Source organism: Dendrobates tinctorius, unplaced genomic scaffold (genome assembly GCF_039654945.1).
Source record: "Dendrobates tinctorius isolate UK_male_01 unplaced genomic scaffold, ASM3965494v1 ptg000126l, whole genome shotgun sequence".
NCBI classification, from domain to species: Eukaryota; Metazoa; Chordata; class Amphibia; order Anura; family Dendrobatidae; genus Dendrobates; species Dendrobates tinctorius.
Window position 1 is genome coordinate 25,447,614 of NW_027361794.1, and position 24,912 is coordinate 25,472,525.

The following is a 24,912-nucleotide window of genomic DNA, read 5'->3' on the forward strand; positions in this document are numbered from 1 at the left end:
TCGGTTTGAACTGCAGGAGATTGTCTTGACCATGTCTACATGCCTAAATGCACTGAGTTGCCGCCATGTGATTGGCTGATTAGAAATTAAGTCTTAACACACAGTTGGACAGGTGTACCTAATAAAGTGGCCAGTGAGTGTATTTCATACTGACATGTTGTTTATGGGAGTAACGTTTGTAGGCCATGTTGTTGATTTCTACTTCTGAATATATGGAGGACCTCATTGGGGCTTTTTATATATATGGTTAGACAAACGAACTACGAAGAGCGGCAAAAGGTGTATACATGATAACCTCATACTGCAGGGAAGACATGTATTCTAGAATACTAAAGAAAGTGATAATACAAAATGACAATATTTAGGAGTATTTCACCAAACCCCATTACAGTCCATAAATCCCCATGTCCCTTTTATCTAATGTCATTACTCACATAACTCTTCACATATTGACTACTGTATTGTCCTTACCACAGACACTACTTACTACCATATAACACCATTATTTACTCTCACAATGCCCTGCAGCTCCTCCTATTAACCCTTGTGTATGCCAACCATACCTGCTAATGGCTCTGATGTCATTTTATGTCTCCATTCTGGCTAGAGCTCCCATAAAGTCATCTCATTAGCTGCAAAGTTAGTTAGCGAAAGATTTTCCATGATGGCAGCTCAGTCTGACATGGCTGTTCAATATATTTAGTACTGATCATTCTCGTACAATGAGTGCTTTTATTTTAACATGGCCAAACATGAGGAATGACGAGGGCTTGTCCTAGTAGTGGTCAACACCTTTAAGAACATACAATTTTGAGTTAAAATATTTCCAACATTTTGAACATGAAAAAAGCTTCTCCCCGTATGACTTCCCTGATGTTTATTAAGAGTTGATTTTGGTAGAAAACATTTCCCACATTAAGAATATGATACAGGATTCTCCCGTGTGAGTTTTTTGGTGACTAATAAGAGATGATTTCTTCACAAAACATTTCCCACATTCTGAACAGTTAAAAAGCTTCTCCCCTGTGTGAGTTCTTTGGTGCTTAAACAAATATGATTTACAATTAAAACATTTCCCACATTCTGAGCAGGAAAATGGCTTCTCCCCTGTGTGAGTTCTATGGTGATGAACCAAATCTGATTTCCAGTTAAAACATTTCCCACATTCTGAACAAGAAAATGGCTTCTCCCCTGTGTGAGTTCTATGGTGATTAACCAAATCTGATTTCTGGTTAAAACATTTCCCACATTCTGAACAGGTAAAAGGCTTCTCCCCTGTGTGAGTTCTCTGGTGATTAACAAGATGACATTTCTGGTTAAAGCATTTCCCACATTCTGAACAGGGATAAGGCTTCTCCCCTGTGTGAGTTCTTTTGTGGGTAACAAATTGTGATATCTGTGCAAAACATTTCCCACATTCTGAACAGGGAAATGGCTTCTCCCCTGTGTGAGTTCTCTGGTGCTTAAGACAGTCTGATTTATTGCTAAAATATTTCCCACATTCTGAACATGAAAAAGGCTTCTCCCCTGTGTGCGTTCTCTGGTGGGAAACAAAATGTGATTTCCGTGCAAAATATTTCCCACATTCTGAACATGAAAATGACTTCTTTGCTTTAGAAGCAAGTTGTTTTTTAATGCCTCTTTTGTGACTTTGATTTTCCTTAGTAATCGGTAATGAATCAGAAGATGGGACCTGTTTCATAGGATCAGATGACAGATCTTTGCTGTGAATGGATGATGGTATATCTGGAGTAATAGCAATCACTTCAGTTGTATTTTGTAGCATCTCAAGATCATCAGATGTAAAAACTGAAGACGTCAGCTGTCCCTCTGATCTCCTGGTACACTCATCTGCTAAGATAAAAGAAAATTTTAATAAAATATCCTTAAGTTTTATATTTTTGAACATTTCTACTTAAACTGTCCATAAAAATGGCAAGCTACCATGTTTCCCCGAAAGTAAGACCCTGTCTTACATTAATTTTACCCCAAAAAGTCCCACCCTGTCTTACTTTCGGGGGGAGGTCTTACATTAGCCGAAAAAAAATGACAATTTCTTTTTAACCAATAAATTAACATTTATTAACATGCTGTTATACCCCATAACAGTGCCGTATCCCACTGCACACAGCCCCACACCCCATAACAGTGCCGTATCCCACTGCACACAGCCCCACACCCCATAACAGTGCCGTATCCCACTGCACACAGCCCCACACCCCATAACAGTGCCGTATCCCACTGCACACAGCCCCACACCCCATAACAGTGCCGTATCCCACTGCACACAGCCCCATACCCTATACAGTACATGTTTCCCTACTAGGTTTTTAAATGCTGGACGTTTTCCTCTGCGGTGCGGCTGTGGGTGCGGAAGGCCTGTGCTGCAGGGAACGCTGTGCCAATCAGCAGGGAAACAGCGGTGACGTGGGGCTGGGGCGGCCAATTACAGCCCGAGCTGCTGGACCAATCAGTGCTCGAGCCGGGGGCCGGCGGTGACGTGGGGAACAGGGGCGGCCAATGAGCTGTTGAGCTGGGCGGATTGCGGAGTTAACACGGCGAGTTAACCCCATGAGCGCTGGACCCGCCCAGCTGCACCTGAGGACACCTCTGGAGCCTGGGGACCCAATGGGGGACAGCGGCGGCCCAAAGGTAAGGGCCTTACATTTCACAGCGGCCCCCAACCCTGCCTTACATTCGGGGGAGGCCTTACATTGAAGGACCCCCCCGTAACCCCCACCCTGTCTTACTTTCGGGGGGGTCCTACTTTCGGGGAAACACGGTATGTTAAAAACTTAAATTATTTACCAAGACAATGACAGTTCACAGTCTAATAGAAAACCTTGTTGGATGAACCAGTAGTGTGCGGTGTTCAACTGTTTGTTTATTCTGCCTCCCATATATCGAATAAAAAGAAACTAATCAATGTTCTATAGGCAAAAAAAATACCAATTCCCATCTCACCAAAACAAGTCCCCACTCAGGTCCATCATCTGTCAATGGAAAAACAGAGGTTCCCACACTATTAGTGGCTCAAAGGCTGTTGAAAAGCAACAAGGTTTCTATAAACCAATCCAGCAAAATCCGCTCTCACTTCGGAGTCTTGCAGTGTGCGCAAACAACATTTAGGATCCCTGTATTTAGCAATATTATAGTGAGAAGAACCCACTTAATTTGCGGTGTGTGTCTCCTGGAGCACAATCTGGGCACTATGTGCTGGGTAAGAAAATGGCAAATGTGTAATTTTCACTCTCCAACATCCACTGCGTGTTAATTTCCAGAAAGTGGCTGTGGAGTCAAAATCTTCACTCCTCCTAAGGATTATAACCCTCAGTGAATTAATTTATAAAATGGAATCACTTTATGGGGATTTCGACTATTCTGGTTTTCTGTCATTTAGTTATATTAGGGCTTCTGCATATGGTGTGTCCAATCTCATCTGGAATCTGTTCCTGCTGTCCAGCTGGAGTAATCTGCTCCCTACTTCAGCCAATTGGAAAGTACCACACCCTACTAAAGCACAAAGCACATGGCCGGAATCCACCAGATACAGCGCTGTTCTCCTCTGGTTCAGTCCTCTGTGCTCAGCTTGCGGCTTGTGTATTTGTTTCCTGTTGTGACCGTGGCCCGTTTACTGACTACTCTTGTGTCTTCTGATTCTGTATTCTGTCCTTCTGGTTCTGAACCAGCTACCTGACTATTCTTCTTGGCATCTAACACCACAGAATAGCAGGTAACACCATGGTCCAAGCCTAGGGGTCCCAGTGTAAGTCCAGATTCCATGTGAGGGTGTTAAAGGGCGATGAGCAAGGCAATCCTTGGGATATGGAGAGTAGAGAAGATAGACAAGCATGTTCATGGTGGACATCTTTTGAGCTGCCAGGTGACCATGAACAGTGCTCCCAATACATTGTGTCTGCAAACTATTCCAGCTAGATCTGCATTCAAATAGCTAAATGGCGCTCCTTCCCTTCTGAACACTGCCATGTGCCCAGACAGTAGAGTACAATCGAATGTAGGGTATAGTGCGAAGCTGGAAAATAATTTGTAAGATCCATTTGTTTTCTATTATCCTTTGTGCAGAATTCCAAACTTACCACCACATAAAGTGACACACGTCAGATATTAATAATGGGGCCTGATTAGGAACTACTGAAATGATCAAACTCCACAGTCTCCATCAGTAATAAATGAGTAACTAGTGGTGAAACCTCTCTGGGGTAATTAGCATGTGGGTCTCAGAGACTTCACAATCTATACTATCCTAAGCTCCAATATTTTCTGTAAGATGAGTTTTAAGAAGAAATATTAGGCATTTAAAGAGAACTGTGTATAAGGCCGGTTTCACACGTCCTGATATTTCCGGTACCGGAGATGTCCATGTGTGTAAAACTCGTGGCACACGTGACAACCGTGTGCCGCCTGTGTGCAGCATCAGTAATACATGGACAGCTGGCAGGGATGAAGCGCTACATTAATCGCTGTTCCCCAGTGGTAGGTGCTGAAGATGCTCTCATCCTCCCCTGCTCTGCCGGTGGGGAGAATGATGAGTTATATTAAAGTCAGAATGATGACAGCAGGTGGCGGCTTTTGGGACTATTACTCCCATCAACCTACACCTGCTGCTAAGAACAGTGACAGCAGGAGCGGATGATGGGAGTATTCCTGACCTGACGCCTGTGCTATAACTAAGTAAATGAATGAAAAAACTGGCGAGGATTCCCCTGTATTTCCTATAACCAGTCTGGAAAACTCACAACTGGGGGCTGCAACCCTCATCTGTCAGCTTCAGCAAGGATGGATATCAAGAATAGAGGGGTCCCAACACTGTTTTTTAAATTATTTAAATAAATAGTTTAAAAAACTGCATGGGGTCCCCCCATTTTTGACAACAAACCTTGCTAAAGCTGACAACTAGGGGCTGGTATTCTCAGGCTTGTAAGGGGCCAGCCTAAAAATAACAGCCCACAGCTGCCCAGAAAAGGCACATCTATTAGATGCGCCAATTCTGGTGCTTTGCCCGGCTCTTCCCACTTGCCCTATAGTGATGGCAAGTGGAGTTCATATTTGTGGGGTTGATGTCACCCTTGTATTGACAGGTGACATCAAGACCACGGCTTAGTAATGGAGAGGTGTCTATAAGACACCTATCCATTATTAATACTATTGTTATATGGTAAATAAAGACACAGCCAGAATAAAGTCTTTTATTAGAAATAAAACAAAAGCACAGTTTTCATTTTTTATTTAACAATAACACAGAGAATTCTCACGGTGATCTTCTGTGAGAGCTTGAACTGTGGTGACCTCATCACTGACTTTTTCCCATGGTCCTGAGGTCACTGTGGTTCAGCCTGGCTGGAAACCTCGATGATGTCACTTCTGGTTAATGATGCTGCGCTTGCAGCAGCTCATTCACCAGTGGTTCTCAGCCTGCATGGTTGCATCTTGGCACCGTCCAGGTTGAAAACTAATTATCCCCCAGACATGGATTGTGGCGTGGGACAGAGCGACAGACAGATATGGTATATTGTTGTATTTTATTTTTATTACAGGAGAACGAGGTCTTCGGTGGAAATAGGCGTTAGGTGAGTATAACGGTGTTTGATATTTTTAAATAAAAAAGGAAAACTGTTTTGTTTTATTTCTAATAAAAGGCTTTATTCTGGCTGTGTCTTTATTTTCCATGTAACCAGGGCTGGACTGGGAGTGAAATTCAGCCCTGGCATTTGTAAGACCACAGGCCCACGTCTTGTACCCTCTGTAATCTTGCTCTCTAGATCGTCTAATACAGGTCCGCGGCCTACAATCACAACGTTTAGTGTTGTGACCTGCAGGGCTGACAGCCACTGAATTATGGCCACTTTAGATGAGCCAATAATCATGAAATGTGGGATTGTAAGAGCGCGGCTTCCTGATTATCGGCTCATTTCAGGAAGGAAAAATGATTATTAGTCACGTGAGACAATTTTTAGCCGGCTTAAAACTCAAGGTTCTTGGTGGCACATTGCTCGGGGTAAACAGGACATGCGCTCCTGAGAACAGGACAGTCTACGTGCACAGAACATATTACCAGTCGCTGTGTGCACAGAGAAGTGCGTCCTCCTGTGTGAACAGGCCGTAGAGGACACTGACTGACGTGTATATGGCTGGTCGGTGGTCGTGGACATGCTGGAGCACAGGAATGACAGGAAAGTCTCAGTCAGACGGCCGTTTCTCACGTCCATGTTCTCTCTGTGGTTTTCATTAGTTCTCTTCCATTATAGTCTATGGTGCTGCTCACAGGCTCATGTTCTTGCAGACTGTGTCTCCCCAATAAAAATCAGAGACATTTTCGTTTTTTATCGTTGTCACAGACACAATCCCCTCCACAAGTCTCTGAACCTGCGCCGATCACAGACCCCACATAGATCGCCCCAGTGCACACTCTGCGCGGATTAACACTGTAATGTATAGGAGAAGATTTTAATTTATTTTTTCATACGTGAAAATCACTAAAGTTCCCGTCTGGGGGCCGCACCCATCACCGGCCCATGTGTAGTGACTCATTAACCAGTTTATCGCTGCCTTGCCTTCCTTATAGAAGCGGCAGAGACTGGACATATGCTTTTCATGCTGGGATGCCTGTATTTTGTGGCTGCAGAACCAAGGTAAGGGGATGTGCACACATCTTTGTCAGGCGGATTGAAAAAGCGCCACAAACCTGCCGCTAAACATGAACTTAGTGCACGGCGATGGAAAACCACATTGCTGTACCCGCTCCGTCTGTTACGTCTTTTATCTGCTTCAGTGCTTGGAAACTGAGGCCATTAATACAAGTAGCACATTCTGTCACCTGCAACTATAATAGAAACTATCGAGAAAAGACGCCGGTGGCACAAAAGACATGGCGCCTTCAGGTAAAAGACCGGAGACACTTTCCTGAAGCAGCTCTGCCCCCGGAAATAAAACTGTGTGCACATACCCTAGTTCTCCACAAGGAGAAATGATACTTCTAGGATATCGGTCAGACGCCTCTCACACACACAAACCAGATCTCACACTTTGCACTAATGAGGGGCAGTACCCCGAAACACAGTGTCTGCAAATTGAGATTCTTGCTTGGATTTTATCCTAAGTCATGTAACAAGGCTCGTTAAAGAGTCAACATTGACTTCTAGGATTGCTACCTCCACTAGGTGGCACTAGAGTTATAGTCCTCTTCCTCTCTGAAGAGACAATTTGTATAATTAGCATACCCTAGTTACAAACACTAGGCTACAGCACCCGGCAAACGCTGAGTACAAGAATCATTCTAAAGCCGGGGTCACACTAGGGTGTGTGATGCGAGAAACAACACCTGGCACTGCCCCCGGCACTCAGACCGGAGCGTGCGGCTACATGTATTTCTAAGGGCCAATGCAGACGGCCATATATATCCTCTGATCTGAGAGAATCGGCCAATTATACTGTAAAGCTGACACTTGGATCAGGATCTGACCCGAGTGTCAGCACAGTGTGGTCCGATTGTCTAGGATGAGAGAATCAGAGAACACTGAGGAAAAGATGGAGAACAAACTCTTCTCCATTATGTCATCGGAGTGCAGTCCAGTGTTTTCCACGCACTCATTGTATTGCATTACTGAGCGTGATCGGAATATCATACGTTAACAATATATAACATATATAACGTATGTTCCAACCCCATGGATAGAGACAAACACCTTGGTTGCTTGAGAAAGACCTTTTTGAGTCAGGGCTACCATCCAAGAACAATTGAAAACCAAATTACAAGAGCCACCAGAATGTCAAGGAATCACCTGCCACATTACAAAGCTAAAGAAGAGAATAACCGGGAGCCTCTAGTGGTCACCTACAACCCAAATCTGGAGGTGCTAAGGGGAGCGGCACGGAAATGACAACCTTTACTACAAAAAGATGCCCGATTACAATCCATGTTTCCAGACCCCCCACTACTGTGTTTTAGGCAGCCCCCAAATCTAAGAAGCGTCATTGTCAGAAGCTCCCTGTCCTCTCCAACAGCTGCAGGAACCTTTCCTTGCAACCAGAAAAAAATGTAAAGCCTGTCCGTTTATAATGACCACGGACAAGATAAAGATCCCCACCTCACATCAGGACTACAAGATCCCAGGTACTCTCAGCTGCATCACATCTAATGGGGTGTACTTAATTATCTGTACTAAATGTCCAGCTGGGGGTCTGTATGTGGGAGAGACCGGGCAAACACTGAGAACAAGGATGAATTCTCATCGCCACACAATAAGAGAAAAAAGAAAGGATCTACCTGTGGCAAAACATTTTTGTATCCCCGGTCATAGCATGATGGACCTTAAATTACTTGTATTAAATGGTAACTTCAACTCTCAGAGAGACAGGAGGGTCTGGGAGTATACATTTATGACAACTTTTGACACACTCAGTGCAGGAATGAATGTGTCACATGGATTTATGTCTTTTTACATCAATTAAGGAATTTGCTCTTCAGAACTTCTGGGGTCATCACACAACACAGAACTAGACCCCAATCAGAGGGCAATAAAACCTTCACACTCCTAATCTATAAACTGTTCCAATATTTATGTTTATCCCTCTCCCATAATGACAAGTCTGCTAAATGTTACTTGTCTTATCTATCTGCATTATTTCTGTGCTGTTTTGTGTATAAATATGTGATTTTTCAGATGTTGTATTAGTCTAGCCTGATGAAGAGACCTGAGTAGTCTCAAAAGCTTGCAATGTGCTACCACCTTTTCAGTTAGCCATTAAAAGGTATCAACTAGAGTTGAGCGAAAGGGGTCGAAAAAATTCAAAAGTCACCGACTTTTGTCAAAGTCGGGTTTCATGAAACGAAACCCGACCCTAGGATGAGGTCGGCCACGAGGTCGGCGACTTACGCGCCAAAGTCGCGTTTCAAAAGTTTGTTTTGCGCTCTTTTTCAGCCAATCAGGATCCACGGACACTGTGGGCAACGTGATGACATAGGCAGGGGTCACCACCATCTTTCAGAAGGGCATGCAAGTGATTGGCTTGCTTTGGTGGGTGTCACAGGGGGTATAAAAGGGCGTGGACGCCGACCGCCATCTTACTTCTGCCGATCTCAGTATAGGGAGAGGTTGCTTCTGATTCTGTAGGGAGAGCGTTAGGCAGGGAAGAAGACAAAAAAACTGCTTCTGCTGCTAGTGATTTGGCCTGCACAACACACAAGTCACTGTGTGTGCAGTGCAAGGGGAGGCTATATTGTGGTGTATCAGTGGTATTGGTTGTTGGGCTGCCTTTTAAGGCTTCCTGACAGGCTGGCATTGCTGTTTACCCACTGCTCCGCAAACTGCTTTTTTAAAAGCAATCCCAATTTTTTTTTTTTGTCCTGCTGAGAAGAAAAAAAAACTGCTTCTGCTGCTAGCAATTTGGCCTGCACAACACACAAGTCACTGTGTGTGCAGTGCAAGGGGAGGCTATATTGTGGTGTATCAGTGGTGTTGGTTGTTGGGCTGCCTTTTAAGGCTTCCTGACAGGCTGGCATTGCTGTTTACCCACTGCTCCGCAAACTGCTTTTTTAAAAGCAATCCAATCTCCCTTATCCTGTAGTCACTTTGGTCACAGCTGTGCCATCGAGCCTGTCACATAGCGCTCAGATATTCATTGGGCCTCACACAATCCACAAGTGTCCAGTGTCCAAAAGTGTGTGCACAGATTCAAAATCTCCCTTATCCTCTCGTCACTTTGGTCACAGCTGTGCCATCGAGCCTGTCACATAGCGCTCAGATATTCATTGGGCCTCACACAATCCACAAGTGTCCAGTGTCCAAAAGTGTGCGCAGAGATTCAAAATCTCCCTTATCCTCTCGTCACTTTGGTCACAGCTGTGCCATCGAGCCTGTCACATAGCGCTCAGATATTCATTGGGCCTCACACAATCCACAAGTGTCCAGTGTCCAAAAGTGTGTGCACAGATTCAAAATCTCCCTTATCCTCTCGTCACTTTGGTCACAGCTGTGCCATCGAGCCTGTCACATAGCGCTCAGATATTCATTGGGCCTCACACAATCCACAAGTGTCCAGTGTCCAAAAGTGTGCGCAGAGATTCAAAATCTCCCTTATCCTCTCGTCACTTTGGTCACAGCTGTGCCATCGAGCCTGTCACATAGCGCTCAGATATTCATTGGGCCTCACACAATCCACAAGTGTCCAGTGTCCAAAAGTGTGCACAGATATTCAAAATCTCCCTTATCCTCTCGTCACTTTGGTCACAGCTGTGCCATCGAGCCTGTCACATAGCGCTCAGATATTCATTGGGCCTCACACAATCCACAAGTGTCCAGTGTCCAAAAGTGTGCGCAGAGATTCAAAATCTCCCTTATCCTCTCGTCACTTTGGTCACAGCTGTGCCATCGAGCCTGTCACATAGCGCTCAGATATTCATTGGGCCTCACACAATCCACAAGTGTCCAGTGTCCAAAAGTGTGCGCAGAGATTCAAAATCTCCCTTATCCTCTCGTCACTTTGGTCACAGCTGTGCCATCGAGCCTGTCACATAGCGCTCAGATATTCATTGGGCCTCACACAATCCACAAGTGTCCAGTGTCCAAAAGTGTGCGCAGAGATTCAAAATCTCCCTTATCCTCTCGTCACTTTGGTCACAGCTGTGCCATCGAGCCTGTCACATAGTGCTCAGATATTCATTGGGCCTCACACAATCCACAAGTGTCCAGTGTCCAAAAGTGTGCACAGATATTCAAAATCTCCCTTATCCTCTCGTCACTTTGGTCACAGCTGTGCCATCGAGCCTGTCACATAGCGCTCAGATATTCATTGGGCCTCACACAATCCACAAGTGTCCAGTGTCCAAAAGTGTGCGCAGAGATTCAAAATCTCCCTTATCCTCTCGTCACTTTGGTCACAGCTGTGCCATCGAGCCTGTCACATAGCGCTCAGATATTCATTGGGCCTCACACAATCCACAAGTGTCCAGTGTCCAAAAGTGTGCGCAGAGATTCAAAATCTCCCTTATCCTCTCGTCACTTAGGCTCGATGGCACAGCTGTGACCAAAGTGACGAGAGGATAAGGGAGATTTTGAATCTCTGCGCACACTTTTGGACACTGGACACTTGTGGATTGTGTGAGGCCCAATGAATATCTGAGCGCTATGTGACAGGCTCGATGGCACAGCTGTGACCAAAGTGACGAGAGGATAAGGGAGATTTTGAATCTCTGCGCACACTTTTGGACACTGGACACTTGTGGATTGTGTGAGGCCCAATGAATATCTGAGCGCTATGTGACAGGCTCGATGGCACAGCTGTGACCAGTCACATAGCGCTCAGATATTCATTGGGCCTCACACAATCCACAAGTGTCCAGTGTCCAAAAGTGTGCACAGAGATTCAAAATCTCCCTTATCCTCTCGTCACTTTGGTCACAGCTGTGCCATCGAGCCTGTCACACAGCGCTCAGATATTCATTGGGCCTCACACAATCCACAAGTGTCCAGTGTCCAAAAGTGTGCGCAGAGATTCAAAATCTCCCTTATCCTCTCGTCACTTTGGTCACAGCTGTGCCATCGAGCCTGTCACATAGCGCTCAGATATTCATTGGGCCTCACACAATCCACAAGTGTCCAGTGTCCAAAAGTGTGTGCAGAGATTCAAAATCTCCCTTATCCTCTCGTCACTTTGGTCACAGCTGTGCCATCGAGCCTGTCACATAGCGCTCAGATATTCATTGGGCCTCACACAATCCACAAGTGTCCAGAGTCCAAAAGTGTGTGCAGAGATTCAAAATCTCCCTTATCCTCTCGTCACTTTGGTCACAGCTGTGCCATCGAGCCTGTCACATAGCGCTCAGATATTCATTGGGCCTCACACAATCCACAAGTGTCCAGTGTCCAAAAGTGTGTGCAGAGATTCAAAATCTCCCTTATCCTCTCGTCACTTTGGTCACAGCTGTGCCATCGAGCCTGTCACATAGCGCTCAGATATTCATTGGGCCTCACACAATCCACAAGTGTCCAGTGTCCAAAAGTGTGTGCACAGATTCAAAATCTCCCTTATCCTCTCGTTACTTTGGTTACAGCTGTGCCATCGAGCCTGTCACATAGCGCTCAGATATTCATTGGGCCTCACACAATCCAAAAGTGTCCAGTGTCCACAAGTGTCTGCAGAAATTCAAAATCTCCCCTGTCCTATCGACACCTTGTACCTTGTTTGACATTACTATATAGTTTGTTGGATTTTGTCTACATTTCTACCAAAAATGAGGAAGGCTGGTGGAAGAGGCCATGGAATTGGGCGGGGGTTGGCAGCTGGTAATGATGGTGTTGGTGGTGGATCTGATGGTAGTGGCAAGAGCAAAATAGGACCGAATGCAGGAGGTGTTGAGCCTGCATCATCGTCTGGCTACATAAGGCCTCGAACGCTTAGTTTTCTAGGAGTTGGCAAACCGCTTTTAAAGCCAGAGCATCAGGAAAAAGTTTTGTCTTACATTGCTGACTCAGCCTCCAGCTCTATCGCCTCCTCTTCTTCAGTTGTAAAACGTAAAAGCACTAAGTCGTCATTGGAGGCTCATGTTCATGAACCACACCTTTCCTTGTGTCCTTCACCCCAAACAAGATTGAAGGATGACGCAGGCCATACTACTGATTACTCCGTGGAGCTGTTTTCACATACCATGCCTGGATTATCAAGTCAAATGGTGAATTACCCAGGCCAAGATGAATCTGACATGGAGTGCACTGATGCACAGCCGCTGATGGATGATTCTGCTGGTACATTCACTCAGAGCACTACATTGTCCTCGCAGTGTACAGAGCCAGATTCTGACCCTGATGAGACTCAGGTGCCCCTTCCCGCACACTATACCACCATACACGGTGACACAGAGGAAGGTGCACATGACATAGAAGAGGAGGTGATGGATGACCCAGTTGTTGACCCAGATTGGCATCCATTGGGGGAAGAGGGTGCTGCTTCCAATAGCTCAGATGAGGAGCATCCACAGCAGACATCGACATCGCAACAGCTGTTATCTGGCAGGCCCGGAGCACTTCAAAGACAGGTTCCAAACATCAAAATAGTTGCAGGACAGCTTGTCCAGAGGGTCAAAAGATCACAGCGTGCTAGGCCGCAAAATGTCTGCCAAAGTAGGAAGAGTGCAGTGTGGCACTTTTTTGAACAAAATCCTCATGATCAGGCCAAGGTTATCTGTAAGAAGTGCGCAAAGACCTTTAGCCGAGGGAAAAATCTGAAAAATTTGAATACCAGTTGCATGCTTAGACATTTAACCAGCATGCACTTGCAAGCGTGGACACAACACCAAACCTCAAGTGCCACATGTGCAACTGATCACAACGAAAGTAGTCAGCAACGCTACATTGTTTCCCCCACTGTAAGCCCACCGGTTAGCACAGCAGCAAATGTTGAGGTGTCGTTGCAAGGCCACAGCAGTCAGGGAATCCCACTGTTATATCAACGAAAGACTGATTCTAGGCCATCATAAAGAACAACAACTCCATCACCATCATCAACCCTCTCTCAGTCCGCCCTGTCCACCGCTACTTCCACCATATGCAGCTCTCAAGTCCAGCTCACCCTCCCAGACACTATGAGTAGGTCAAGAAAGTACTCAGTCTCTCATCTGCGTACACTGGGTTTGAACGCCCACATTGCCAAACTAATCTCGTTGATGCCCTTTCGGTTGGTGGAAAGCACAGCTTTCCGCGAACTCATGGCCTATGCAGTACCACGCTATGACCTACCCAGTCGCCACTTCTTCTCTCGCAAAGCCATCCCAGCCCTCCACCATCATGTGAAAGGCCGCATTGTCCATGCACTCAAGCAGTCAGTGAGCGGAAAGGTGCACCTCACAACTGATGCATGGTCCAGTCGGCATGGCCAGGGCCGTTACGTGTCCATCACTGCGCACTGGGTTAATGTGGTGGATGCAGGGTCCACAGGGGACAGCGGTGGTGGGACAGTGCTGCCTAGCCCACAGTATAGGAAACAGTTGGCTGTAGGCGTTCGACCCTCCTCCTCCTCCTCCAGAAGCGAAAGCTCGTCCACAGAGCGCAGTCGTACGAGCACTCCATCTGCAGCTGCCACTGTTGCACACGATTTGTCCCCCTATCGAGCAGCTAGTGGAAAGCGTCAGCAGGCTGTGTTGCAGATGATGTGTTTGGGCAACAGACACACCGCCGAGGTGCTGGCCGAGTACTTGAAGCGACAAACTGAGTCATGGCTGGGCAGTGTACATCTTGAGGCAGGCAAGGTAGTTAGTGATAACGGCCGTAATTTTGTGGCAGCCATAGCCCTTTCAAAACTCAGCCACATACCTTGCTTGGCTCACACCTTGAACCTGGTGGTGCAGTGCTTCCTCAAAAATTATCTGTTGTTAACAGCCCTGCTCCAGAAGGTGCGAAGACTGTGCGCGCACATCCGCCGGTCGCCTGTACACTCCGTTCATATGCAGAAGCTGCAGCGATTGCTCCACCTTCCCAACCACCACCTCATTATCGACATTGCAACAAGGTGGAACTCCACCCTGCACATGGTGGAGCGGCTGTGCGAGCAGAGGCAGGCCATAATGCATTTGTGGGAGGATACACGGCCAGGCACTTTGAGAGCAGACATGGAGTTGACAGGTGTGCAGTGGTCGAAGCTGAAAGACCTCTGTAAAGTCCTTCAGTGTTTTGAGGAATGCACACGGCTGGTAAGCGCAGACGACGCCATCCTAAGCATGAGCATCCCACTTATGCGTCTGCTCATGCAAACTTTGACGCACTTTAAGGAGCAGGCGTCTGCAGCCAATGTTGATGAGGAGGAAGAGGAGGAGGGAATTCTTGATGACATTCAGCCATTGTCTGCTCAGGGACCTCTCCTGGACGAGGTGGAGGAAGAAGAGGAGGAGGAGGATGATGATGGGGATGATTACTTAGGGGAGGAGGATGCATCTCGTGGGGCAAGTGAAATTGTTGGTGTGGCAAGGTCTGGTATAGGGTTTGTGCGTGACTGGAGGGATGTGGATTTGCCAGAAAGTGCTCCTCCACCCAGCACTCGCAGTGCATCATTGACACCGGGAACATTGGCCCACATGTCAGATTATGCCTTGCAGATCCTAAAAAGGGACCCCCGCATTGCCAAAATGATGAACGATGACGACTACTGGTTGGCCAGCATCCTGGATCCACGCTATAAAGGCAAATTACAAAACATCATGCCACAGGAGAACCTTGACCTAATATTGGCTAATAAACAAGCAACTCTGGTAAATCGGTTGCTTGAGGCATTCCCAGCACACAGCAGCGGTGATGGTTCTCACACGAGCCGTACGGGCCGGGGGCAGCTTGGCAGAGGTGTTCGTGGTGCACACAGCAGAAGTGGCGTTGGAGACAGGGGTTTCATGACAATGTTGTGGACTGATTTTTCAAATACCGCTCACACAACTGGTAATACTGCATCGATGGAAAGTGACAGGAGACAGCAGTTGTCAACTATGGTTACAAACTACTTTTCCTCCCATATCGATGTTCTCCCACACAGGTCATTCCCCTTTGACTATTGGGCCGCTAAACTGGACACCTGGCCTGAATTGGCCCAATATGCCTTACAGGAGCTCGCTTGCCCAGCTGCAAGTGTGCTATCGGAAAGAGTCTTCAGTGCAGCTGGATCAATCCTGACAGAAAAAAGGACCCGTCTGTCAACCCAAAATGTGGATGATCTAACCTTCATTAAAATGAACCACGCATGGGTTTCCAAGGATTTTGTCCCACCTTCCCCTGATGACACATAGGGTGACAGAAAAATGGCTTGCTTTGGTCCACCTCTTCCTGGGACTTCACCTATTTCGCCTTTTGCATCAGTTGAATGTCCAACATCAACATATGCCACTTTCTAAAACTCCCTAACTGTGCTGCCTCCCCCCCCATGGCCGGGGTCACCACCTAGCGCACGACACCGTGCGAGTGCCGTTGCCCTGGACAGGTGGGTAGGCCAAATCTTGGGCGCGGGCACTGGCACAGGGTCCCTCATAGTGCAATCAAGTGTCTCTGACGGTGGTGGTGCACACCCGCCGTCAGACACACCGCTGTACTATGAGGGGCCCAGTGCCAGTACCGACGCCCACGAGTGGGCCCCCCTTGCTTGGGCAGGGCCCCAGCATTTGCAATCTTTACCTCTCCCTGCTCCTCCGCTGTGTAATCTGGGCCATCAAATCCATACTGTGCCTGACACCGTCTGAGCCTGCCTCCTGAGACATATATTTTGAATGTGTACGCTATCCATACATGTTATCTGGGGATACGGTACCCTTTCTAACCTTTGTGCAATCACGTGCAATCCATACTGGGCCTAACACCGTCTGAGCCTGCCTCCTGCTGTATAGACATATATTTTGAATGTGTACGCTATCCATACATGTTATCTGGGGATACGGTACCCTTTCTAACCTTTGTGCAATCACGTGCAATCCATACTGGGCCTAACACCGTCTGAGCCTGCCTCCTGAGACATATATTTTGAATGTGTACGCTATCCATACATGTTATCCGGGGAAACGGTACCCTTTCTAACCTTTATGCAATCATGTGCAATCCATACTAGGCCTAACACCGTCTGAGCCTGCCTCCTGAGACATATATTTTGAATGTGTATGCTATCCATACATGTTATCTGGGGATACGGTACCCTTTCTAACCTTTGTGCAATCACGTGCAATCCATACTGGGCCTAACACCGTCTGAGCCTGCCTCCTGAGACATATATTTTGAATGTGTACGCTATCCATACATGTTATCCGGGGTAACGGTACCCTTTCTAACCTTTGTGCAATCACGTGCAATCCATACTGGGCCTAACACCGTCTGAGCCTGCCTCCTGAGACATATATTTTGAATGTGTACGCTATCTATACATGTTATCCGGGGAAACGGTACCCTTTCTAACCTTTGTGCAATCACGTGCAATCCATACTGGGCCTAACACCGTCTGAGCCTGCCTCCTGAGACATATATTTTGAATGTGTACGCTATCCATACATGTTATCTGGGGATACGGTACCCTTTCTAACCTTTGTGCAATCACGTGCAATCCATACTGGGCCTAACACCGTCTGAGCCTGCCTCCTGAGACATATATTTTGAATGTGTACGCTATCCATACCTGTTATCCGGGGAAACGGTACCCTTTCTAACCTTTGTGCAATCACGTGTAATCCATACTGGGCGTGAGAACGGCTGGCGAGCTGTTAAGCAAGCTACAGCACCTGTGGTTTGCACACGTAAGTTTTTCATTTTTTCAGGAATGACGGTTAGGCCTAATTCCGGAACTGCGGTTGACCTGCACTTACTGGGAAATCATTGTTCGCGGGTAATAATTGTAATCAGCGACAAACGCTGGCTTTTTCAGTGTAGCGCACATGTAGCCACGGACATGTAAGGGCATGACACACCAGTTATTGGCCAACCTCATGTGCCAGAGCCTCACGTGTCCCTCTAGTAAGCCGGACTCGGACCGCGGGGCATGACGGAGTGTGCATCTGTTCTGTAGCTGGCATGGTTGAGGTTTCCCAGGTGGAGTCGAATTTAACCGTAGGCTCCACTCCTCGTGGTGCCCTTCTGGACATTCCTTTAAGGTTCAGCTTTGCAACCATACTGCCCACGTAAAACAAACACTTTGCCTTCATGAACGCTGTTTGGAGGGTCATGACTCGTGGGAATAACGCCGCCCAATCAGTTAACCTGCTAGAGAGATCCTTCGTTGCTCCCAAGCATGACATCACACTCCCTAGGAGGAAGGTAATGCCACTGTGGCGACCGTACTCCTGGGGGCGACACAAGTGCACTGATGCCCAGCCACTGCTTGATGAATCTGCTGGTACATTGACCCAGACCACTACATTCCCCTCGCACGCTACACGGCCTGAATCTGACCCTGATGAAACTCAGGTTACCCTTCCCATATACAGTTCCATCATACACGGTGACAAAGAGGAAGCTGCAGATGAAAGTGCAGGTTCGGCCCACCCGCCATCAGACACACCACCGTACTATCAGGGACCCTGTGCCAGTGCCATCGCCAACGAGTGGGCCCCCCCTGCTTGCTCAGGATCACAGCACTTGCAAGGTTGAAATACTGTGCAGTGAGATGGAAGATGGGGACAACAAGGAGTCCAGACTCCAGACTAGTACAGGGATTCCCTAGCGAGGAGACTTATTTGATTGTTTTCAATGTTGGGACAGCAATTTTTGGGGAGCACTATACTCTGGAGAATGATAGATGGGGCCCACCATACACTGGAACATTCCAAAGGTGGACATCAGACACTGGAGCAGCATTTACAGGGCCCATTATACACTAGAGCATTAAAAATGGGGCCCATTATGTTTGGAGCATTATTTGGGCCCATATATACTGTTTCAAACATTATATGGGACCAATGATTCTGTATGGCGAAATAGATGGGCCTCGTCATGAGATGTAAAAAGTGAAGTATTTTTCATTGTACTATACCGCTATTTCTTTGCCGTATCGGAGCATGATGAGTTGTGGTATGTGTTAAAGGGGCGCTCTTTCGCCCAGGGCACATGAAAACCTGGAGCCAGCCCTCCCCCCCCCACAACTTTAGCCAAATAACCCCCATTTTTCAGTGCGTAACTTGTATTATGAAGTTAATTAAGGTTGACAAGCTTAAGTAAGAAGAATTGATGCTTTTGGCATTCAAATGGGCACTGTAGGTGTGTTTCCTGTCCTCCTCTCACTGCCGACTTTTATTCCCCATTGACTTACATTGGGTTTCGTGTTTCGGGACGACCCCGACTTTTCCCTATAATCGGACGATCTTGCTCGACCCGACTTTTGGAAAAGTCGGGTTTCACGAAACGAAACTCGACCCTAAAAAAACAAAAGTCGCTCAACTCTAGTATCAACCACTGAGGACTCTCAATTCTGAATATTCTTCTATCTACTGGCTAACACGGTACAAAGATATATATCTTTCCTGTATCAAAGTCATTTGAACAGTTTTGGGTGGAGGAGAATGTTGTGGTCTAGAGGCAAAATGGTGATCATGGTAATACGGCCGGACTACACCACCGATAAAGCAGCCACAGCCGGTGACTGAGAGGAATCTGTGACTTCTCTGCATTCAGTGGTACCTACTCACCTGGGTAGTCATATGTGGGAATCTCCTCTTTACACCACTCATCATCTCTCACATATGTCTCTGTAGTATTAATATGAGTCAGATCTTCACCCTGAAACAAATATTGTAAAAGTCACCGACAGATGGAGAAGTCCCATCTATGATCAGCTCTAATCATGCCATCTCCACCGTTCTCATTACACAAGTATAAAACATATAATACTGGTGGATAAAACAAGACTGAGCACAAGACCTTCACAGCCGTCTACACATCATAGGGGAGATCTCCTGACACCTTCTCTCCATCTACCTGATGATCCTGAGGAGCACTGGGATCTTCTTGGTTACAGTCCTGTGGAAGAAGAGGACGGGGACATCTCTCTGGTGTTGTCCTCTTACTGGATAGATCTGGAGGAAACACATACAGGGACTGAATTCATTCTCTACATACAGATAATTATAGGCCGTGTGTATTTAGTCCTGTCTATTACCTGGAGATGTGAGGGGCTGGGGAACCTCCATTATGACGTTCTTGTACAGATCTCTGTGTCCTTCTAAATACTCCCACTCCTCCATGGAGAAATAGACAGTGACATCCTGACACCTTATAGGAACCTGACACATACAATGATACACTGATCATCCCCCGATCCCTTCATAGTGTTACTGTATAATGTCCCAGCATTCCCAGCAGTGTCACCTCTCCAGTCAGCAGCTCAATCATCTTGTAGATGAGTTCTAGGATCTTCTGGTCATTGATGTCCTCATGGATCAGGGGGTGAGGTGCAGGCCCCGTGATTGGGCTCAGGGGTCTTCCCCATCCCTCAGACACAGGGTCCTGACAGCGATCACTAGAGGTCTTCTTCACCACTGTGTAATCCTGGTTATGGAGAGACACATTAATAAATCTCACTACAGACATTTCCAGAGTCCTCACCCCTCCAGTTCTGTCCATCTGTTATTCCCATAGATAAGAATGATGTAATGTGACGTCATCAGAATCTCTCACCTCTCCAGTGAGACGGAAGAGGATCTCTAGGGTGAGGTGTAACATCCTCTCCGCCATCTTGTCTCTGTCTATATCCATCCTTGATGGGGAAATCAGGAAAATTCTCTTCTGTAGAAGATCTTCACTGAGAGGATCCGATATTGTAGAGACCTGAATGAGAAGAAGATGATCCGATGTAACATCATAAGAATCCTGTGTAATAATACAATTACTGGAGATAATAAGGGAAACATATGAGGAGATTTATTATCTTACAGGGTTTAGTTTTCTTCCCTGACATCTACTAATAAAACCTATATATTTAGGCCACAGACAACAAGCAGTTTCCTCCTCGGAGTCGGCAGCTGAACACATTCCTCATAGACTCATCTTCCATAACGCTAATTCTCGTCTCATTACCGACACTGGAATCGGCATTAGCAATACTGCAGGAGATATTCATTACACGCGACATGAGAAATAACTCCTTCATGGTGAGGACGACATCTTCATCTTCTACTGCGGCTCTAGAGACAGATGTGGCCAGAGTCGGTCACTGCCTCCATCCCCACCGGCCGTCTATATGAAGGTTTCCCGTCTTCCCCGCACTGGAATCTTCTATCACGTTAGATCTCAGCTCTGAGTCACACACAGAAGTTTGAGGCTTTTCTGGAGGAACAGGACAGGAGAGATCTGAGGCCGATGTCTCCATGTACAGGGTTTCCCCTCGGGATAAGAGGCTTTTCTATCCCTTTCCCCCAATTAGAGGGGACACCTGTGGATATCGGGGTCTTTACCGGCTGCAGTCCTGGGGGGATTTACTCGGTAACGTGGACGTTGGACAAACATCACCATCAATTCCCATCAGAGTGAAGGAACATCGCTCCTCTATTCAGCTCTATGGGTCCAGGATGAAATCCACTGCGGCCCCTGCAAGAAAAGAGCGAAGTCTGGTGAGACCCCTGAGGCCGGAGATTTCTACAGCTGCTCTGTGCGCACAGGACCTGTGATGAGGTCACAGGGGGAGGAGTCAGGGGTCACATGACCAGGGGCCTCAGTGTGTGCAGGACTCTGCTGTGCTGGTTGTCATGGTGCTGGATGATGGGAAGTTTATGTGTGGGGTCAGGAGGGGTTTACAGGGTGGATGTAGCAGAGCCGTGTGTTGTGTACGAGGTGTACGGAGTGGAGCCGTGTGTGTACGAGGTGTACGGAGCAGAGCCGGGTGTGTACGAGGTGTACGGAGCGGAGCCGTGTGTGTACGAGGTGTACGGAGCGGAGCCGCGTGTGTACGGGGTGTACGGAGCGGAGCTGTGTGTGTACAGAGTGGAGCCGTGTGTGTACGAGGTGTACGGAGTGGAGCCGCTTGTGTACGAGGTGTACGGAGCAGAGCCGGGTGTGTACGAGGTGTACGGAGCGGAGCCGTGTGTGTACGAGGTGTACGGAGCGGAGCCGCGTGTGTACGGGGTGTACGGAGCGGAGCTGTGTGTGTACAGAGTGGAGCCGTGTGTGTACGAGGTGTATGGAGCGGAGCCGTGTGTGTACGAGGTGTTCGGAGAGGAGCCGCGTGTGTACGAGGTGTACGGAGCGGAGCCATGTGTGTGTACGAGGTGTACGGAGCAGAGCCGTGTGTGTACGAGGTGTTCGGAGAGGAGCCGCGTGTGTACGAGGTGTTCGGAGAGGAGCCGCGTGTGTACGAGGTGTACGGAGCGGAGCCATGTGTGTGTACGAGGTGTACGGAGCGGAGCCGTGTGTGTACGAGGTGTACGGAGCGGAGCCGTGTGTGTACGAGGTGTAAGGAGCGGAGCCGTGTGTGTACGAGGTGTACAGAGCGGAGCCCTGTGTGTGTACGAGATGTACGGAGCGGAGCCGTGTGTGTACGAGGTGTAGGGAGCGCAGCCGTGTGTGTACGAGGTGTACGGAGCGGAGCCGTGTGTGTACGAGGTGTAGGGAGCGGAGCCGTGTGTGTGCGAGGTGTAGGGAGCGGAGCCGTGTGTGTGCGAGGTGTAGGGAGCGGAGCCACGTGTGTACGAGGTGTAAGGAGCGGAGCCGTGTGTGTACGAGGTGTAGGGAGCGGAGCCGTGTGTGTGCGAGGTGTACGGAGCGGAGCCACGTGTGTACGAGGTGTAGGGAGCGGAGCCGCGTGTGTGCGAGGTGTACGGAGCGGAGCCACGTGTGTACGAGGTGTAAGGAGCGGAGCCGTGTGTGTACGAGGTGTACAGAGCGGAGCCCTGTGTGTGTACGAGGTGTACGGAGCGGAGCCGTGTGTGTACGAGGTGTAGGGAGCGCAGCCGTGTGTGTACGAGGTGTACGGAGCGGAGCTGTGTGTGTAAGAGGTGTACGGAGCGGAGCCGTGTGTGTACGAGGTGTAAGGAGCGGAGCCGTGTGTGTACGAGGTGTAAGGAGCGGAGCCGTGTGTGTACAAGGTGTACGGAGCGGAGCCCTGTGTGTGCAAGGTGTACGGAGCGGAGCCCTATGTGTACGAGGTGTACGGAGCGGAGCCCTATGTGTGCAAGGTGTATGGAGCGGAGCCGTGTGTGTAAGAGGTGTACAGAGCGGAGCCGTGTGTGTACGAGGTGTACGGAGCGGAGCCACGTGTGTACGAGGTGTAAGGAGCGGAGCCGTGTGTGTACGAGGTGTACGGAGCGGAGCTGTGTGTGTACGAGGTGTAGGGAGCGCAGCCGTGTGTGTATGAGGTGTACGGAGCGGAGCCGTGTGTGTAAGAGGTGTACAGAGCGGAGCCGAGTGTGTACGAGGTGTACGGAGCGGAGCCACGTGTGTATGAGGTGTACGGAGCGGAGCCACGTGTGTATGAGGTGTACGGAGCGGAGCCATGTGTGTACGAGGTGTACGGAGCAGAGTCCTGTGTGTACGAGGTGTGCGGAGCGAAGCCACGTGTGTACGAGGTGTATGGAGCGGAGCCGTGTGTGTACGAGGTGTGCGGAGCGGAGCCGTGTGTGTACGAGGTGTGCGGAGCGGAGCCACGTGTGTACGAGGTGTACGGAGCAGAGCCGTGTGTGTACGAGGTGTACGTAGCAGAGCCGTGTGTGTACGAGGTGTACGGAGCAGAGCCACGTGTGTACAAGGTGTACGGAGCGGAGCCGTGTGTGTACGAGGTGTATGGAGCGGAGCCGTGTGTGTGCGAGGTGTACGGAGCGGAGCCCTATGTGTACGAGGTGTACAGAGCAGAGCCCTGTGTGTACGAGGTGTATGGAGCGGAGCCGTGTGTGTACGAGGTGTGCGGAGCGGAGCCACATGTGTACGAGGTGTACGGAGCAGAACCATGTGTGTACGAGGTGTACGGAGCAAAGCCGCCTTTGTGCAGACCCTTCTGTGTACTTTGTATACCCCCAGCTTCATTCGCAGACGCCACTGCGTATGCTGTATACACCCGTATACCCCCAGCTTCGGTCGCAGACCCCTGTGTACACTGTATACACCCGTATACCCCCAGCTTCAGTTGCAGACTTCTGTGTACACTGTATACACCCGTATTCCCCCAGCTTCAGTCGCAGACCCCTGTGTACACTGTATACACCCGTATACCCCCAGCTTCGGTTGCAGACCCCTGTGTATGCTGTATACACCCGTATACCCCCAGCTTCGGTCGCAGACCCCTGTGTACACTGTATACACCCGTATACCCCCAGCTTCAGTTGCAGACCTCTGTGTACACTGTATACACCCGTATTCCCCCAGCTTCAGTCGCAGACCCCTGTGTACACTGTATACACCCGTATACCCCCAGCTTCAGTTGCAGACCTCTGTGTACACTGTATACACCCGTATTCCCCCAGCTTCGGTCGCAGACCCCTGTATACACTGTATACACCCGTATACCCCCAGCTTCAGTTGCAGACTTCTGTGTACACTGTATACGCCCGTATTCCCCAGCTTCAGTCGCAGACCCCTGTGTACACTGTATACACCCAGCTTCAGTTGCAGACCCCTGTGTATGCTGTATACACCCGTATACCCACAGCTTTGGTCACAGAACCCGCATCTCTCACACTGTAGAACTGATGTCAGACACCAGGGGCGTATCCAGGGGGGGCAGCTGGGGCATTTGCCCAGGGTGCAGCCGACAGGGGGCACCATCGGGCTGCCTGATGCGGTGGTCCAAAGAGGAGACTCCCCGTTGGCAGCATTCTGCCGCCCCCACGCTCAGATTCTCCAGTTCTCTGGGCCAGCTGTCATACTGACAGCTGGCGCAGAGAAAGTGCTGCACGTCTGTGTACTAGTACATACACTGTCTGACTCACATGGAGAGGTGTAAGCGCCGCTGCGCCGCCACTGCCAGCGGCGCCTCACCGCCGCCGGCACTTCCGCATGTGCCAGCAGCGTGATCAGGTCACATGATCACGCTGCTGACATCACACGCAGCTTTACAGAGGCGAAGACTCGGGCAGTGAGGCAGCATTGCGGTTGGTGTGGTAAGTGCTCCAGACGGGTAATGGAGCTGAAGACACCACCGACAAGGGAAGATTGGGGGATGGCTGCAGAGTCCCATGGAATGGATAGGGAGGGAGCAGGGGGAGTAAATTTACTGAGGACAGTGTATGAGGACTCGGCGCAAGGCCAGGATGCAGACATATTCATGTGGTGTGGTGGAGAAAGATGAGGAACATATGGTGGGAGGAGAGGGAAACTGAGGACATTATGGGGGTTAATGTGGGGTAGGGGGTTAATAGAATCATAGAATCGTAGAGTTGGAAGGGACCTCCTGGGCCATCTGGTCCAACCCCCTGTTCAAAGCAGGATTCGCTAAATCATCCCAGTCAGATGTCTGTCCAGCCTC

General features: G+C 48.6%; 1 protein-coding gene across 1 annotated transcript in view; it reads right to left on the reverse strand.

Moving 5' to 3' along the window:
• Positions 1-317: 317 nt before the first annotated feature.
• LOC141047193 (uncharacterized) overlaps positions 318-24,912 on the reverse strand; it is a 32,548-nt gene continuing 7,953 nt past the window's right edge. Inside the window, exons 2-3 of the mRNA XM_073542148.1 lie at positions 19,151-19,241; positions 318-1,851 (exon numbers count right to left, since the gene is read on the reverse strand). Of these exons, the coding sequence (XP_073398249.1) occupies positions 881-1,851; positions 19,151-19,241 (1,062 nt within the window). The 3' untranslated portion in view covers positions 318-880. The remainder of the gene's footprint in view (positions 1,852-19,150; positions 19,242-24,912) is intronic.